At 47.0% G+C, this 15,349-nt stretch overlaps 1 protein-coding gene across 2 annotated transcripts; it reads left to right on the top strand.

The window, feature by feature from the left end:
- The first annotated feature begins 1,252 nt into the window (after positions 1–1,252).
- LOC124692685 (4-hydroxy-3-methylbut-2-en-1-yl diphosphate synthase (ferredoxin), chloroplastic) lies at positions 1,253–8,527 on the top strand. 2 transcript variants are annotated; one of them, XR_006999649.1, is made up of 21 exons: positions 1,253–1,354; positions 1,919–2,182; positions 2,305–2,462; positions 2,591–2,697; positions 2,783–2,883; positions 2,973–3,049; positions 3,143–3,262; positions 3,342–3,572; positions 4,082–4,198; positions 4,336–4,410; positions 4,488–4,565; positions 4,825–4,884; positions 4,973–5,035; positions 5,137–5,281; positions 5,409–5,550; positions 5,820–5,897; positions 5,975–6,134; positions 6,366–6,464; positions 6,550–6,654; positions 6,848–7,043; positions 8,386–8,527. XR_006999649.1 is itself a non-coding variant. In XM_047226106.1 (20 exons), exons 2-20 carry the CDS (start codon positions 1,966–1,968, stop codon positions 6,947–6,949), a joined length of 2,235 nt encoding a protein of 744 aa, XP_047082062.1. In that variant the 5' UTR covers positions 1,253–1,354; positions 1,919–1,965; the 3' UTR covers positions 6,950–7,048. The 2 variants fall into 2 exon arrangements, 1 of the variants encoding a protein (XP_047082062.1); XM_047226106.1 differs by lacking the exon at positions 8,386–8,527 and having other exon boundaries at positions 6,848–7,048.
- Positions 8,528–15,349: the final 6,822 nt, after the last annotated feature.

Below are 15,349 nucleotides of genomic sequence, written 5' to 3' on the forward strand. Positions count from 1 at the left end.
GTCAAGACTCACGAGTAATCAGAGGTGCTAACAGAATCGAAGTCGCTAGTGGCAGGCACGTGTGCCAAGTTTTCTCCCACATGTAATCGTAGCCTTGGACCAGCACAAGCTAAAACGTGCTCGGTGTTTCTCTTGTGTTTCGAGTCAATACATGCGGTGCGACTTCTCCATCGCCGGTCCATCCGGCGGCTCTAGCCTCCTGCAGCGGCAGACAAATTGTTTGCACATGCTCATGTGATGTCCAGAGGAAAGACACGTACGGGTACATCGATTGGCCTCTCTCTTGAGTCTTGGCCTTGAACTTGTTGAACATGCGGTTTGACGTTTGATTAGCACGGGCGCTTTTTCGAATTTCTTTCCCCCGTGTTCATTGTCTATTTCGAGTTGCCGGTAAATAGTTGCTTTGACTCAAAAAAGAAAAATGATTCTACTAGTAGTACTAGTATTAGCTCCGTCCTATAATTTTTCTCGTAATTTTATTTCAAATTAAAAATGAACCAGTACAAGAATTCACTGAAGTAAGAGTATCTCCACTGACATCATCCAAAGCAAAACAGTATTTTACTTTTTGTCAGGCGTTCCCAGTAGAGACTCTCTCTACCGGGATGCCGGACGCAAAAGAAGCGTCGGATGCATGCATGTAATCTTCTAGTCCCCATATGCTATTCTTTTTTTTACACTTTTTGTCACCTACTTTTTTCCAAATGAGGTGGTCCTCTCTATTAAAATATATGCAGTGGATGCTGTTTGAGAGATACGGCTAGCGAGGGTCTTTTTTTTCTACAGTTTTTTGGGTTCTTTTTGTCTGTCTCCAAAAACATCCTAAATTATCGCGTCAGAATTTTTGAGAAACAGTACTAAAGATGCTCTAAGAGATGCCGAAACACGAAGAACTGGAACTTGGTAGACATCGCAGGTTCAACCGGGATTCAGGAACGTTCTGTTTGGCAGCAACAGCGCCAATCACATATTTTTTCTGGCCCATACAATGTCTCCAAAGGAAAAAATAGTAACACAGAGAAAATAGGAAGCAGCAGTAAATAAACAGAAAAATCACGGCGAGGAACGCCCGGAACTCCGCTTCCACACTTCCAGTTCCATGCTCGTTCGTGCACCGAGTCCACGGCCACCAACGACGAGCAGCGGTCCACGGAGCGGACGGCCTCTCTCGGCGGCTCCGCGCGAGCTTGGAGATAAAAGGGGGGAAGGCTATCCGGTGCACCACTCAACTTCCAGGTCCTCGCTGTCGCTGCCCAAACACAAACTCCCACTAGCTTGCTGTCGCTGCTATTGGCTCGTGGTCGCCGCGGAGGGAGGCGGCCGGCGGAGGGGCATCGCGAGACGGAGCTGCGAGGTTCGGCGCTCCTCCCTCTTTCTGACATGAGATCTCTCATCGCTCTTCTTGATTCCGATCGCGCTTGGCCTAGCTTGAATTTGCTCTCCCTCGTTTCAACTGAATTTGTGCACGGATGTTCAATTTGGTAGTAGTCACTGTTGGAAATTATTAGCTCCATAGGAAGTACAGTAGTACGTATATTGGTCATTTCCCTGACTGCTGGCGAACATAGCCTGATTTCCCGTTGAATTACAGCTGAGAAGGATTAGGGGCCATTTTCTTTTTTGTCTTCACAAGTTCAGAATATCTTATTGTTCTGCCTCTTTTCCATCGCCGTTAAAGGGCGGGCGCTTCCCGTTCCTAATTTTGTTTCGATTCCCACTAAGTTTTTAAATCATATAGTCATTTTGGTGAAAAGAATTGTTTACTAGCTCTGTTTTGGTGAACACAGGCCATCCTTGTCCTCTTCTTGCTCGCCTAGCAATAGAAGAATATCCCCATTTCCTGCCAATTATAAAGCCACAAAACACAAGCATATGCTCACCTTACCCAGCCTCACCTCCAGCCTTGGCTGCCCCGCAGGTGCTCGTAGGATTGCGTGAGCGAGGCTTCGGAGCTCGGGCGTAGCCATGTCGACCGGCGTGGCACCAGCTCCGCTCTCCTATGTCAGGGTCCGTGGCGGCGGCATCGGCTTCACCAGGAGCGTCGACTTCGCAAAGGTCCTGGCCGTCCCCGCTACGCTCAGGTCGGGCTCATCAAGAGCCAGGGCGCTCGTCGTCAGGAGCTCAGCTACAGACTCTGATACTATGGAGATGGAACCTGCTTCAGAAGGAAGCCAACTTCTAGGTATAATTATTTCCTCCCATGCTCTGCTCTCCTTCCATGTTAAACTGAATATCCATGTCAGGAGTTACTCTGTGTGCTAGTTATCCATCTGAATGTTTTTTCTTTCATTTCTTGTTCTTTAGTTCCCAAGCAGAAGTACTGTGAATCTATCCATCAGACGAGGAGGAGGAAAACCCGTACTGTCATGGTCGGGAATGTGCCAATGGGCAGCGATCATCCCATAAGGATTCAGACTATGACTACTTCAGATACCAAGGACGTTGCCAAGACCGTGGAAGAGGTGTGTGATCCTCCTAATATGAGATGCAACAGGGGTTGATGTTAGGCTTGCATAGATTGTCATTTCTTCAACATATTTTCTGTTTACTACTAGTCAACTGATGAAGTATGCCAATGACACTGTTGCAGGTCATGAGGATAGCGGATAAAGGTGCTGATTTTGTCAGAATAACCGTCCAGGGTAAGAGGGAGGCTGATGCCTGCTTTGACATTAAGAACACTCTTGTTCAGAAGAAGTAAGTAATCCACTTTAAGGTCTCCACATATTCGGTGGGTTTGCATTAATGATTCATCACCTAATTTTTTCTGCATTTGAACCAGTTACAACATTCCCTTGGTGGCCGATATTCATTTCGCACCAGCGATAGCTCTAAGAGTGGCGGAATGCTTCGACAAGATTCGCGTTAACCCAGGGAATTTCGGTGAGTGATGCCGTGATGTCTCTCATTTGTGCTTGGCTATATTCTTAACCACGCGTTGTGCAAAACCTGAGGACAATACTCACTTGCAGCCGATCGCCGTGCACAATTTGAGCAGCTGGAATATACCGAAGAAGATTACGAAAAGGAGCTTGAGCATATTCAGAAGGTTCCAAATTTGTTCACTTGCTCGCTGTTGTGTCAGTCCGTAGAAATGTATCCTAGGTGTTCTTACTTGAGCGGCCATTTCGATATATTTCAGGTCTTTACTCCATTGGTTGAGAAGTGCAAGAAGTATGGAAGAGCCATGCGTATTGGAACAAACCATGGTAGTCTTTCTGACCGCATCATGAGCTACTATGGAGATTCTCCAAGGGGAATGGTGATTATCTCCTCTTCTCTGACCATATGTTTGACCATCATTTGGCAGGTGCATGACATTTTCTGCACTCTGATTTCAGGTTGAGTCTGCTTTGGAGTTTGCTAGGATCTGTCGCAGTTTGGACTTCCATAACTTTGTGTTTTCAATGAAAGCAAGTAACCCCGTTGTCATGGTCCAAGCATATCGCTTGCTTGTAGCAGAAATGTATAATCTTGGATGGGATTATCCTTTGCACTTGGGAGTTACTGAAGCTGGTGAGGGTGAAGATGGGAGGATGAAGTCTGCTATTGGCATCGGAACACTTTTGATGGTAACTACATCTTTACTATGGCCCGGGTTTATCCTCCTTTTGGAAAAAAAAACTACATATTTACTTCCTAGTGTTGTAAGACATGAGTTTCTTTCATAAAATTATTCTGAATTGAGATGAATCACATGAAATGTTGGTTTTCTTCTTACGAATCAATTATATTTTCCTTTCCTAAGATCAGCTGGATGTCTTAGGTTGCCTACTTGACTCAATAAACTTGGTATTCACAGCCATAGCACAACCTGTGGTTATGCTGCCAAATTGGCTAAATTCAAATAACTAATTCAAAAACAGGACTTTTAGAGTACTGAAACATGGTTGGCCAATGAGCTAATTTAGATGTATAGGAAAAGATTCGTCAACTCATTTTCGAGTGATTTTTATAGAGTACTTAAATAAGGTTCTTTTGTTGCATTGTGAGACCTTTGTCGTGCTATCGCCTGACACATGCCACACATAAGATTGGTAGTCTTTTCTAAGGCCTATATCATCTTTCTGTTGTCTTACAGGATGGCTTGGGTGATACAATCCGTGTATCCCTCACAGAACCACCAGAAGAGGAAATTGATCCTTGCAGTAGACTGGCAAAACTTGGAACTCAGGCTGCAAACCTTCAAATAGGAGTGGTAATGCACTTCTCCTTTCCATGGCATTTCATTTTTCTCTTGTTAAGTAGCCGTACTGTAATGTTGATTCTTTTTAGTGGTTCTTTTCCTTATCTGATTCCTCGAGCTCTCTTAATACATTTATCCTGTGCTCTTAGGCCCCATTTGAAGAAAAACATAGGCGCTATTTCGATTTCCAGCGTAGAACTGGTCAGTTGCCATTACAGAAGGAGGTAAGTTAAGAACAAAATCTATAATTGGATCTTTAAACTAATGGTACTAAATTTCTTACAAGTTGCTCTTACAACAGGGTGAGGTAGTAGATTACAGAGGTGTCCTGCATCGTGATGGCTCTGTTCTGATGTCAGTTTCATTGGATCAGCTGAAGGTAACTTGAACCTTTCTTGCCCTTTTTTGGGGAGTGTATTTATACTTTCAATCTGTTCTCCACCAAAGATAGTTTGGTCCAGTTATTCTCTAATCTACACCAGAATGACTTTCAGCAGTCTATTTTCGTAGTTTCCATGCATTTAGCAAACATACTACTTTGTTAGTTGGAACAACAAAATAGTTACAGTGATTTTTTATTGATTTTGCTATCTGAATCAATGTGTTCTGTAATGATAGAAGCATGTTTTATCTGCCAGGCTCCAGAGCTCCTTTATAAGTCTCTTGCTACGAAGCTTGTGGTTGGAATGCCTTTCAAGGTCTGATCTTCTGTAACTGTCTTCTAACAGATGAGCATTTCTAGTGGTACTTCTGTTTAAACTGATTGATTTCTTGTATGTCCATCAGGATTTGGCAACTGTAGATTCAATCCTTTTGAGGGAACTCCCCCCTGTAGAAGATGCTCAAGCTGTGAGTTTCATGCATTACTTTCCGCCCTGACATGACAAGCACATGTGAATACTCTATTCCTGTTTCTAAGATTATCTCTTACAATTTGTATATATGTGCAGAGGCTTGCACTCAAAAGATTAGTGGATATCAGCATGGGTGTGTTGACTCCCTTATCAGAGCAATTAACAAAGCCACTCCCACATGCAATTGTGCTTGTCACCCTGGACGAACTATCAAGTGATTCAATCAAGCTGTTGCCAGAAGGTAGCACATTGTATTTTATTGCGGTTTTGTTGTTTTTTAAACTTCTGATTTTTTGTCTACTTCCAACAATATTTAAGATATTGCTTTGCCTGTTTTTTAATAATTACTCTCTTTATTTTCCCCACAGGCACTAGATTTGCTGTTACGCTCCGTGGAGATGAATCATACGAGCAGCTAGATGTTCTTAAGAGTGCTGATAATATAATAATGTTGTTACACAATGTTCCATATGGTGAAGAGAAGACTGGAAGAGTACAAACTGCTAGGAGGTAAATGCACACAGTGGTTTAATTAAAAAACTCAATTAAGTATTCACTGGAGTATGTCCCAAATTATGCGATGTTGATATGACGAACAAAATGGCCAAATCTAAACTATGGTTTAAGCACGAAAAGTTGTTGACTTTATAGAAGGCCATCAGTTTGAGAAGCAGTCCATGTCCTTTTGCAGATGATTTCCAGCCCATCATAATCAACAATTTGTTGTTCCGCCTTTGTTGTGCCTACCTAACTTGTATATATTTTTTCCTGTTTTGCAGGTTGTTCGAGTACTTAGAGACCAACAGTTTGAACTTCCCTGTGATCCATCACATCGATTTCCCTCAAAGCATTGATAGGTGACTCCAAAATATTTCTCCCATTTGCGTTGCTGATTCCTGGTTATGTTGTGCTTACTCTATTCAAATAAATGCAGAGATGGTCTCGTTATTGGTGCTGGTGCCAATGTTGGCGCTCTTCTAGTTGATGGTCTTGGTGATGGTTTACTTCTTGAAGCTACTAACCAAGAGTTTGAGTTCTTGAGGGATACATCCTTCAACTTGCTACAGGGTTGCCGGATGCGCAACACAAAAACCGTATGTTCATGAATTGTTTGATTAATTTATAGCACTTGCTCTGTCTGTAGATCCCCTAAGTGATATACACCTCTAGTTGAACTCTTAATGCTATAAATTTTTCGTGCCACAATGACAATGTGAGAATAACCTTCCAAAATCATACAAATAGGAAAAATAAACCATTGTGATTATCTCTACTGGAAACAAAATATAATCGGAGCCATTTCTTACTGTTGATGAATGCTGCAGGAATACGTGTCTTGTCCTTCTTGTGGGCGAACACTCTTCGACCTCCAAGAGATCAGCGCTGAGATCAGAGAGAAGACCTCTCATCTGCCAGGCGTCTCTGTAAAATCTCTAAAACACTTCATGGTTTCCAATTTCTTTTAACTAAACATTAGCCTGATTCGCTATATTTTTATATTGGTGGTAGATTGCTATCATGGGCTGCATTGTTAATGGGCCAGGAGAGATGGCCGATGCCGACTTTGGATATGTCGGAGGTGCTCCCGGAAAGATCGATCTTTACGTCGGCAAGGTAACAGTCCAATACGTTCATACTGAATCATATCGACTGGATAATTTTGGTTTTGTTGATATTGATCCATCCATATTGATTAGTGAATCTTGCGAAAACTGTATAATAGTGTGGCGATGCCATGAAAATATCTGAAACTAGTCCTATTGCCACCATTTCCTTTCCACTGACACAGTGTATCTGTTTGCTGCAGACTGTTGTGCAGCGGGGAATTGCAATGGAGGGAGCCACTGATGCCTTGATTCAGCTCATCAAGGACCATGGCCGTTGGGTGGATCCTCCAGTTGAGGAGTAGGCTAAGGCTGTTTTTTCGTAGTTCGTTTGCAGTACCTGAAAGTACAGTGTATCCACAGAGTACATCCTTACACTTATTGTATACCAATTGGAAAATTTACACAAAGGTTAAAACCGACCCCCTCGCGTCGCTCCTCACGCGGCGCCAGGGGGAAACCCTAGCCCCCAACCCCGCGCCCCCCCTCCGTGTCCTTCCGCCGCCGCTGCCGCCGGCCTCTGCCGCGGCGGCGGCGGGCCTCGCCGCCGAAGGTGGTGGGGATTCTCTCTCTCGCGCGGCGCTGGTGGCTGGCTCTGCCGGGTGAGGCGGCGGCGGGCCGACTGGCGCGTGGAGGCCGGGGCGGCGGCCCCGGACGAGCCGACGGCGCTTCGGCGGCGGGAGCTCGGGTGGTGGCCGCGGTGATGTGCTGCGGCGCATCCCCGTGGATGGTGGCCGGCATCTTCGGCCACGGGGGTGGCGTCGCTGCTGGCCGGCCCAGGGAGCCTCCATCGTGGCGGATCTGGAGCTCCAAGCTCCAATCCCTGCGTCTGGCCAGGCCGGCGGTGCGGCGGCTGCGGCGTCGTCGGTTGGAGAGGTGGTGGCTTGGGCGGTTGTGCTGCTGGCCCAGATCGATCCATCTTGGATCTGTTGGTGCTTGGCAGCGGCAGGGAGGCGGTGTTGTGGCGCTCTTGGTTGCGGATGTGCGGTTGCAGGTCGTCGTCTGGCAGCTCGGGTGGTTCGAGGTGAAGGATCCTAGGAGAAATCCTTGTCCCGGGCTTTGGTCCGGACTGGCGACGGCGACACCTGTGGGTGCCGTTGACTTTCTTGGAAGCGTCGTTCAGGACTCCTCTCGTCACCACGGAGTTCTGCCTCCGGAGGGAAACCTCAGATCCTTGGGATCGGACGATGGAGGCGCTTCTGTGTCTCTCTCCCTGTTGAGGGCATTGTCTCGGAGTGGGCTTCGTCCTGGGGACTCGAGGATGGATGGTTGATGAGTTGCCTTGCTGGGGGCGCTACGGGCAGTTTGGCAACGATGAGGCGTCAAGCAGAGTTTGGGTCGCGGCTTGGGCTTGATAGTCGGTTACCGGCGTGTCCGACGGGTCTTCTCGTGCTTCGTTGTGGAGCTGTGGAGTCGGAGCTGCGGTGGAGGGTGCCCCTGCGGCAACGATGACCAGCAACCGGTGTTGTGGAGGATGATTCGGTCGGCGCAAGCCCAGCATAGTTCTCTTGTGATGCTCGACGGCCAAGTCGGAGCTGTCTCTCGTGGGCGTGTGTGGTCGACTGTTGGCATTTGGCCAGGTCGGTCGGGGGTTTGTGCCCAATTTTGTCATCTCCCATGACGTTTTTGGTGCATTTGTATCGGTTTTTGGCCGGTTTTCCCGTTAATAAATCGGCCGCCTTCTTCTTTATCAATGAAAATGGCAAGTCTTGCCTTGTTTCAAAAAAAAACCAATTGGAAAATTTAGTAGAAACAGGGGTGGCTGCGATTCTGCGACACCCTGATGAAGCATAAGCAGCTTAGAAGCTTCTTGAAATATATCTTGAACTGTACCTAGAATCACTACATAATGGAAGGACCGAAGGATGGTGATTTTGATCCAAGAATATGCCACCGTTCTGAACAAATGTGCTACTCCTACCTAAGATTAGTAAGGCGGTACAAGCATTGCTTTCGCTGATTTGCTATGTAGAAAGTATAAGCACACACAGCCTTAGCTGTCCTCTCTAAACATATTGCCGTGCTCGCTTAAAAAAAACATATTGCTGTGCTGAAGTCGTAATATCTCTCTTTTCTTTCCAGTTTCTGCGAAAAAGATGAGAGATATTTCAAGGCACACACAGTGTCATGATTTAATGTTCTTACATCACTGAACCATCCGTCGAGGAGACAAAAGAACACTTCTGGACGAAACTGATTACAGGTGAAGTGAGGCCACTATGACTGGCGCAGGGGAAGCGAGGCCACTATGGTAGAGCAGCTCGCTCATGACTCTGTACCCATGATCAGAGATTGCGAAGAAGTTCAAGGACCCGAACGCTGCCAGTTTCTGCCACCTTGGATAAGTTGAAGGCGTTTTGCCACGTGGCAGTTGGCATAACTCAGCAGTCAATGGTCTACCGAAATCACATCTACCGCGGCAGGAAATTCCGTGGTTGATGCTGACTTATCCACCATAGATCGCGAAATCTGTTTAGATGTATCTTAGCCACGAAAAACATAGATTTCGGCTGATGTTAATAACAAATCTTTTTAATAGTGATACCAAATCTAAGCAGACAAAGTACGAGTTAATTCTACGGTAAGTTGAAATGATGACGTACTCATGAACCTTCTACTAAAGGTTGACCCATTCCAAATGGTAATGATGCCACCTGAATTTCCAACATATGGAGAAAATGCAAATTGATTTCTTCTTCTGGAACATAATTTCTTAATATTAGAACTGTCAAAACTTTCTCTTTTAGTCTCTTGCAGACAAATGTCATTACAATTACAATTTAAAGCTTTGTTTGATTTTTCGATAAAGAGCATATATTAATATCGCGGAGATACCAATTACACTCAGCCTCTGCAACAATATCATGTTCTAATGACATAAAGGATGCACACAACCAAAAAAAAGAATTACAAAAAAGAAAGATCCCGCTATAGAGATCCATAACTTGAAACAACAACACCGACACCATCAAGACAACACCAGAAGCTCAGCTTCTCCATAAGCGATGCCTCCAAGAAGGAAACAACACAAACGTTGTCGTCGCCTGATCATAGATCTTAGATTTTCACCCTGAAGAAAGTCACCTGTCTCAAAAAATGTCTTCAACAAGAACATTGCCAGGCACAACCAATTAAGACATGACTTTGGATTTTCATCCTGAAAGATAAGACTCGGAACTTCTCCTGTGCAGTCGCCCCCACATACCAGTTGTTGTTACAAGTCATGAATCGTCAAGCCAATTCCACCTCAGCACCAAGATCCAATCATCATAGCTATTCCACCGATCTCGGCTTGATGACCTTCTCCGCTAGCACTATGGAAAGAAAACGAGCTCCATGATATTAACAGCCAGCGGAGCTTCGAACCGCCCGCTCTGAAACCAAACGGCCAGATAAAAATATGGATGCGCACGACCAAAACCACCTAATCCAGCAATCTTCAGGCATTATTCGCACAATGAATTTCGCCGGTAAGGCCTTTCGAAACACGACAATCCACCCAGAAAGGTTGGAACAAGCATCCGACAGATCTTCAAACTTGGTTTGAGAAGAATCCTAGAATCGCCACCTTTATTCTTCGATGCGGATGAACAGGCCCCCAAGCCGCCTTCCGCCGCCCGACGACGACGAAGGAGGTACGCCTCACTAAGTCGTCGCCGCCAAGCCCATGGCGATTGCAGAGAAGAAGACTCTGCAGCAGGTTGCGATCCCCGGCCAAGAACACGACGGCGCTGCTTGGTCCGAAGCAGAACGGCCAGGCCCTCTAGGCCCAGACCGGGCCCGCGCCGCCGCCGGCGTCCCATATCCCGTCGCCTTGCTGCCTCCTCCGCCGCACCTCCCCGCTCAGATGCCCCTTCGTACGTGCCCCCTCACTGCCCTCCACCGTTTGGCGGATCAGGGGCCGCTACCACCGCTAGCGCCTGCGACGCAGCGGCCTGGCCGGGGCAGGCGTGCAGAGGGTAGGGTCGGGGTAGATAGGTCGCCTCCGGAGCCGCCCGAGGGGGAGCGACCCGGGAGGGGGAGGAGGAGAGCTGCCTACCCAGCTGACCAGTTGCGAGGTTACCTGAGGATTGAGCTGGGTTCGCCGGCCTCCAACCCCATCTCTCCGTCTCTCGCGCGCGCTTCCGGCAAGCCGATTCGCGCTCCAGCCTTTGTTTGATATCTTATCCGATCTTTCTTGTGAATTAATTCCTCTGACGTTCCAATCCAGTACTTTCGAAAGTTCATTCATTGAAAACTGATATGTAAAGAGAAACCTGAACATAATTACTATTTTCAGTACAATTGCCAGAGCAGATGTAAGTGTAGATGGACCAGAATACCAGATTACTGGAATAGTGAGATTAAACAACAACATACGAAACAAAATAATATGATGGATGAAACTAAGGTTCACAGACTGCATATCTAGGCAAATATTGGTGGCACCCAGTTCCACAACATATAACATGGTATAGTAATAAATAAAAGTCTGACAAAAAGTGAGACTATGGATAACTGAGCAGTATATTGTTCCTTCGAACCTGACAGGCATTAGCAGGGCCTTTTTTCTAACACTTCTACTTAGGGAAATTGATAGGTTCATGAATCTCAGCAGTCTCACCTTTAGAGATATTAGTTTTTTTTTTGAAACAAGGTAATTTTTTTTGCCATTTTCATTGATCAATGAGAACGGGTTTTAGAGGTCTTACAAACCAAGCTTGACCATAGCCAAGCGGATACATAAAAGTGTACTCTCACGACATAACGCTGCTCAACGCTTTTGCCTCGGCTAGGCAACACATTGCCACCTCGTCTTTAATTCTCGTAACTAGCATAGTAGACGTTAGGGAAGTGTTACGGAAGACGTGGGCGTTTCTTTCTTTCCAAATTTCCCATGAAACCAACATGGCAAACAAAGCCATTTCCCTTCTCGGTTGCCCTCCCCTATGGACGCCTTCAAGACACCATTCTTTCACCGTGCTCATTACTTGCTAATCCCTTGGTTCAACATCATGTAGGCCAAGCCAAGCTTTCAAAGATGAGCAAACTCTAACGGTGAACCGACACTTGAAGAGAAGGTGGTCAGCCGACTCTTGCACTTGATACAAAGCTTGCATAGCCCAGAATTAGACCAACCTCTTTTTTGAAGCCTATCCACCATCCACACCCTATTTTGTAGGATCAACCAAGCAAAAAAATTGCACTTTGGCGGTGCCCATAGCTTCCAAACAATAGTGGGGAAAGGGGATATGGCAAGATTCTCAAATTGCATGTTGCAAGTGGTCTTGGCCGAGTAACACCCATCATTGGAAGGCTTCCACATGATCTTGTCGATGTTCTCATTTTCCAAATGAACATTTTGAAGCATTTCCCATAGCTTGGAAAATTGGACAATGTGCTCCACGGAGAGGCCACTTTGCATATTGATTTGCGACACCCAAAAATCATTCTCCAGAGCTTTGTTGACCGAACATTCCCTCTTTTTTGGGAGGCCGAAGATGAGTGGAGCAATGTCTTTTGGCAGCAATCTTTGGAGCCAAGACGCATACCAAAAGGAAGCTTTTTCCCGATTTCCTATTGTGACAATCGTTGCCTTCTCAAATAGCTCCTTATCATGCGCATTTCAAGGCGTCCCAAGACCAACCCAAGGCTTTGGGTCTTCACTCCATTCGCTCCAAATCCACCGCATGCAAAGAGCCGAGGCAAACTTCTCGAGGTTGAGGATGCCAAGGCCACCAAACTATTTAGGCTTGCAAACCATTTCCCAATTGATCTTACACTTCCCTCAGGTGATCTTGTCACACGCGGCCCATAGAAACGCTATTCTTATACTATCTATCTTCATGAGGACCTCCATAGGTATGTCAAGCACAGTGACAAAATAAATGACAATGCTTGTAAGCACGGACTTGACAAGGGTGCCCCGGCCGGCCATAGTGACATGCTTTCCCATCCACGGAACAAGCATGGTGGCCACTTTGTCTTCTAAATGTTGGAAATGAATTCTTCTAAGACGGTGCACGGACAATGAAAGGCCTACGTATCTCATGGGGAAGGTGGTGCGTGGACTCAGGAAGGCTCGCAAATATAATCAAGATCAAGGCCTTCGCATCGGATTGGTGCCACTTGACTGTTAGCACAATCTGTAACAAGCCCGGTGACGGTGACGCCACCAAAATTTTCCAAGGTTGAAACAAGGAAGTTGATATCACTCTTTAGAGATATCAGTTTTTTTTTTTTTTTTGCGAATAGAGATATCAGTTATTTCAACTGAGCTTTCTTACTGCTGTTGTTAGTGTTGATCGTATTAATCTGCAGAATGCACTTATGGATAGCACGCGCTGGTCCATCTGTATCCACAATCTTGTAGTTGGCCTCAACAATCTGAGTGTCACTAAGTCTAGGCAGAAGTTCAGGAGTATTACCAACAAGAATATACATCAGACACACAGAGCTGCAATGCGATCCACAAACTCCATATGTTAAGCATTTATCTCAACATCTTCAGCAGCCTCGTACTTGGACAGCGGCGGCATCACCAGGAGCTGCAACATTCGCAGCAGCAGCAGCAAGTGCAGCATCAGCAGGCCTGGTGCAACTATCCCTCTGTGTATTGAGCTTCAGCTTCTTGCCTTTCCAAAACAAAATAGTTTACTCCTATACTAATTAATTTTAAGAAGCTTCTAAAAAGTGTATGACACTAGTTTGAAGTTTTTTATTTTCCAAAGAGTGAATTCCACTTTTTACCCCGTAGTTCTACAGTTGTGACACTAGATTATACATTTTAGAATATTTGGACCCTCGATTTCTGGTGTGTATTCATTGGGCAAGCTATGAGGTGATTACCTACTTTCAAAAATATCAGTACGGGGATGAGGAATGGAACAATTGGATAAGAGAAGTCTGGACATAATCGTAGATGAGGACCTCCGATATTTACACATTTTGTCACACCACATCGACGAAATATGCCGGTTCTATCTAACAAAAACAAACAAAATGCTAAATTGGGGTAAAACCATGTTTAAAGACTCCTAGATGTGATATTTTTGTAAAAGTTGGATTAAATGAGGTAATATGTGTCACAAATGAGCAACTATAGGGTAAAAAGTGGAATACACTCTTTTCCTAATGGTGGTTCATGAAAGAAGATGGTGTCATCAACATATTGTAAAATAAATAACCCATTATCTCTGTTTGGCCGACGAGAAATTGGAATAGACAATCTCAATCTTGATACCTGACAAAATCAATATTTTTAAACAGAAGGCCGAAGCCCTACCTTAAATTAATAAGACCATTGCCGGCAAGATGATACAAGATGCTGAGAAACCAGCTAACAGGAACCGAGAGCTACAAGCAAAACAATAGAAAAGAATGGAAAACAGCTAGAGCTCCGAGACAATTGTCCAGTCTTGCGATCCAACTAGAGAGGCGTCGAAGCTGGTGAAGAAGGCCGCCATTGAGGGACTCGCACCATCGTCAACCTCCAGAGGCCAAGCAAAGCCCAGGCACCATCTGTTTCCAGCTCCAAAGAAAGCTCCCTGCTTTCTCGCCCCGGATCGGAGGGCACCATATCTGTCGGAGGTAGATCGCTCTCCCTGAGCACGCATGGATATTGGAAGTTACCGCCGGGGAGAAAGACTCCGAGCACTCGCCTCGCCTCGTCGCGCCGCCACCCACGAACAACATCGCCACCCGCAGCACAAACCACCAAACCGGACCAAGCTGCCAGAAGAGGCGAAGACGATGCATACCAACCACCGCCGAGCTCATCCACCCAAACCCACTATCTCAAAACGGTGCCTCCAACGAGGGAACGGCACCGCCCGGGCGCCGCCACCGTCCAAACCAAAGCTTTAGGCTTTCACCCGAGATAGATAGGGCAGGGAGGGAGGGGATATCACCTTGATGTCGCCTTCAAGAAGGATAACGGCGCCGTCAGCATCATCGACGTCGCGGCCACCACCGTCGGCCAAGGGTTTCCCCCGGTCCAGAGCCCACACCAACCACACCCCCAGCCACCGGAGGAGTCCGGGACCGGGGAGTTGCGACGAGCACCGCAGGGAGGAGGAGCCTCCATCTTCAGATCTGATACCAGAGGCCCATCGGGGCGACCTCCGTACCATGCCCACACCCACCGCCCCCTTCACCGCCAGCGCGGCCGAAGAGAGCCGACCGCAGCATCGGCACCCGCCGCCCGCCGCCAGGCCGGCGGAGCCCCACCCTGCGCCCAAGGCCGCCGCCCTGGAATCCTGGCCCCAACCCGGTCGTCGGAGGGCACCAATCCCCCTGCCACCACTTCCCAGCGCCGGCGAGGCCGCGCCGGAGAGGGGGACGGAGGGAATCGGGTCGACCTTACCAGCGGCGGAGGCCACCCCCGCGCTGCCGTCTTCCTCCCTACAGCATCGCACGGGGGGCCGGAGGAGAGAGATCCCCGCCACCCCCATCACCGGCGTCGCACGGCCTTGCCGGCGGCCACCTCCGGGGGCGACGAGGGGAGAGGAGAGGGAGGGGGGAGGCAGCAGCGGCACGGTCTAGGGTTTTCCCCCCTGGTCGCATGGAGGGGCGACACGAGGGAGAGAGACGCGAGAGGATGTTTCCCCGCTCTCAATTGTATCACAAAATCAATATTCTCGATGGTGGAAACAAGAAGGAACTTAAACTACAGGGTTAGCTAACTAATAATCATATTATTAAGCAAGAGATTGCGAACAAGTTGA

The sequence above is a fragment of the Lolium rigidum genome, chromosome 2 (assembly GCF_022539505.1).
Source record: "Lolium rigidum isolate FL_2022 chromosome 2, APGP_CSIRO_Lrig_0.1, whole genome shotgun sequence".
Lineage (NCBI taxonomy): Eukaryota > Viridiplantae > Streptophyta > Magnoliopsida > Poales > Poaceae > Lolium > Lolium rigidum.